This window comes from Tupaia chinensis, unplaced genomic scaffold (assembly GCF_000334495.1).
Source record: "Tupaia chinensis unplaced genomic scaffold, TupChi_1.0 Scaffold000147_1, whole genome shotgun sequence".
Taxonomy (NCBI): domain Eukaryota; kingdom Metazoa; phylum Chordata; class Mammalia; order Scandentia; family Tupaiidae; genus Tupaia; species Tupaia belangeri.
The window spans coordinates 492,340-495,416 of NW_006159617.1; the positions used below are offsets into that span (position 1 = coordinate 492,340).

At 54.1% G+C, this 3,077-nt stretch overlaps 1 protein-coding gene across 6 annotated transcripts in view; it reads right to left on the reverse strand.

Annotated features, from left to right (window-relative positions):
- IDNK (IDNK gluconokinase) overlaps window positions 1-2,071 on the reverse strand; it is a 21,458-nt gene extending 19,387 nt beyond the window's left edge. For 3 of the 6 annotated variants that reach the window (XM_006145462.3, XM_006145463.3, XM_014586621.2), the window contains exon 1: window positions 1,871-2,071. In XM_006145462.3, coding sequence (XP_006145524.1) covers window positions 1,871-1,920 — 50 coding nt within the window. In that variant the 5' untranslated portion in view covers window positions 1,921-2,071. The other 3 variants (XM_014586620.2, XM_006145461.3, XM_006145464.3) reach the window with 3 other exon arrangements.
- Window positions 2,072-3,077: the final 1,006 nt, after the last annotated feature.

A 3,077-nucleotide genomic window follows, 5' to 3' on the forward strand; every position in this document is an offset into this window, starting at 1 on the left:
TACACGACGGAGTAAGAACTGAGCTCAATACATTCTTACTGAACACATAAATACCATAGGCTGTAAAGCACATACTTCCCAGTCCCCTCACGGGATCCAAGGAGTGCAAGGGTACAGACACTGCCCAAGCTCACGGTCAGGCAGCAGAACCAAGACCCAGCACTCCTAACTCTCCTACCACGGCAGCACCCTTAAATCCCCAGTTTCTCCAAACCAAGTAACAGCTAGAGCCGTTCCGGATCTATTTCCATTTCAGCTCCAGGTTTCCTCTTTGAGGCCAAAACACCACAGTAATTTTGGAAAGCTAAACCTACCTACCCAGAGCATTTGTCTTTAACAAGACAGCTGACCACACAGTAGTTCCTGACTCAGAAAATTCTGGAAGAGTACTCCAGGTGGGGGCCAGCAGGTGGCATGGTGATCGGGCTGCTGGGCAACTGCGCCCAGATGGGCGACTGCGGCTGGAGTCCTGGACCTAGTAGCTCGCTTTCTCACTTCCCCTTTCTTTCTGTTTCTCTCCGGTCACATTAAAAATAGTAACAAAATTAAATAATTCTTGAAAAAAAAAAGAATACTACAGGCTTTTTTTTTTCCTTTGGAGAGATTTTCGCTATAAGGTACGTGCGCTCGCCAGACAGAGAGAGACATAGAGACAGAAAGCGAGGAATCACGCCCCGGGGGGATGGTCACTCCGCAATCCCTTCTCCTCCATTCTACTCTCCTCTATGGATCTCGGGCACGCACGCACACACGCCTGGCGTGAGTTTTAAGCCACCGGGTCGGGACGTGAACCGCGGTCGACTACGTGGGAGTCCAGCGACATAGCCATTACGCTAACTGCTGGTTCCCAATACTACAGGCTTTTGACGGTGATATTTTACTTAAGGTGGTTGGTTTTTCTTTTCTTTTTTTTTTTTTTTTCATATAAGGTTTTTGCCATAGGGGCTCGCTGGAGAAACAGGGAGACAGTGAGAGGGAAAGTGAGAAATCCACCCGTCCCCCTCCAAGGCCACCCTGCAATCCCTTCTCCTCCATCTCCTCTCCGGATTTTGGGCTTGCAGGCACACCGACACAACCTGATTTCCAAGCCTTCTGATTGGCCATGCGGGGAGTCCCGCGCCCCGACCACGGCCACCTGCAGGCTCCCTTAAGGCCTGTGTTTTGCTGCCTAAGGCGGAATGCCGCTGTTGCTCTTTTCTAATAAAGACACAGATTTGGTGTAACCTTCAAGCGCAGACTAGCTCCCCGGTCCCAAGTTGGCCAGACTGGGCTAGGCAGGACATGCATGGTTTTCCTAGTTCTCGCCTTCCTTTCCCAAACCTCAGGAGCCGCTCGCCCACGAACACTGCGTCCTTCCAGTTTAAACTGGTGAACACAGAACAGGAAGGAAAACGACTCACTTTCTAATTAGAAAACTCCAGGGCCTCCCCAAAGGCGGCAGCCTTCTGTCTGTAGGCATCTTGGGCTTTGCACTCTCCCTCCCGGTCCTGCCATCATGCCCCAAACGCGGGCGTGTGTGACCGCGGGAGCCGATCCCGGTGTAGACTGGAACCGTCGCTGCTCACGGCGACCACCTTTTACTTTCTGCGCTCTGGCGGGCTCCTCTTTACAAAGAACTGCCGCCCATAGGGTCGCTGGAACCTCCCATTTCATAGGGGGACAGCCAGAGTCTCGGATGTGTGCCGGGCGAGGCGCCCTGAGGCGCGCGGGCTGGGAGGGTGGGAGGAGAGGGCGCGTATAGAGGACCTCGGTTTCCCAAAAGCCAAGAGAACAACTAGGATAGCGCGGGTCCTTCCGCCCCGCGTGTCCTCCGCTGCGCCCGCGCCGCCTCCTCCCGGACGTTCCCCGGACCTGCATCCCGCAGACCTACTTCCCCGAGCCGCTCACACCCATCACCAGCAGCGCGTTGGGCGCCGCCATGGTCCGGAGTCTGCTCCCTCCCGTTGTCTTCCGGGCGCCAGCTCCGGCCCTCCCGGCGCCAACAGGGCGGATCGGACGGGGTCGGCCCACACCTCTCGGTGCTCCGGACCGCGCGTTCCGCAACCTCCCCGGGCTCCTCCCGCCCCTCCCCAACGCGCTCCCGGAAGTGGAGCGCGCGCCCGCCCTGCGCGAGCCCGCGGGCGGGCCGAGCTCCTGCACCTGCAGACTTATGTGCCCGCAGTCCTTGGCCCACGGCGCCCCTCGGCTGCGAGGGAACCTCATCTTCGACCTGGCAGGGCCCAGCTGCTCGCTCTCAACCAGTAGAAATACCCATGCTTTTTTCAATCATAACAACGTTCAGGGAAACAAAGTAATTCGCAATTTCCCAAACCAGACGGCCTGAGCAGCTCTTCCCGAGCTCTTCCCAGCTCTTCCCCTCTCCGGTGAAGACAGATGGGTATGAATATATATATATATATATGAGGTTTTTGCTATAGGGAGCCTGCGATGGCCAGAAAGACAGAGAGAGACAGACGGAAAATGGCCATACCGCAATCCATTCTCCTCCATTTAAGCCACTGGGTCCGGGACTTGAACCGCGGGCGACTACATGGGAGTCCAGCCACATAGCTATTACTCCAACTGCTGGTCCCAATATTTTATGTAATTGAGAGCATGCTGTATTCAGTGTTTTGTAACTTGACCTTTTTATTTTAGTTTTTATTTTATTTAAAAGGTTTTCATCCTGCTTGCCAGAGTCAGTGAGAGGGGAAGAAAGAAATCAGTTACCCAGCGGGGACAGACAGGTAGCAATCCCTTCTCCTCCATTCTCTTTTCCCGTTTTTGAGCACACACCCACCGTGCGGGTGTAATTTTCCAGCCACCAGGTCTGGACTTTGTAGTCCACGGTGTGGGCGTCCAGCACCACCTCGCCACCTGCTGGCCTGGAATACATGACACTTTTGGGCTCAGATACAGTTGACCATAGTAGCATTTGCAGTGGCTGTTTGGCTCTGCCTTTTGGTAATTCCAGCTCTTGTCAATTAGGGGAAGTACTTGAGAGGAAGGAGGTCCCTGTAAAGTGCCCATTTGCTTTAAAACAACGTGTTAATTATGAGTCATTTAAAATATTTGACGCATAGCACGTCTAATAGCGT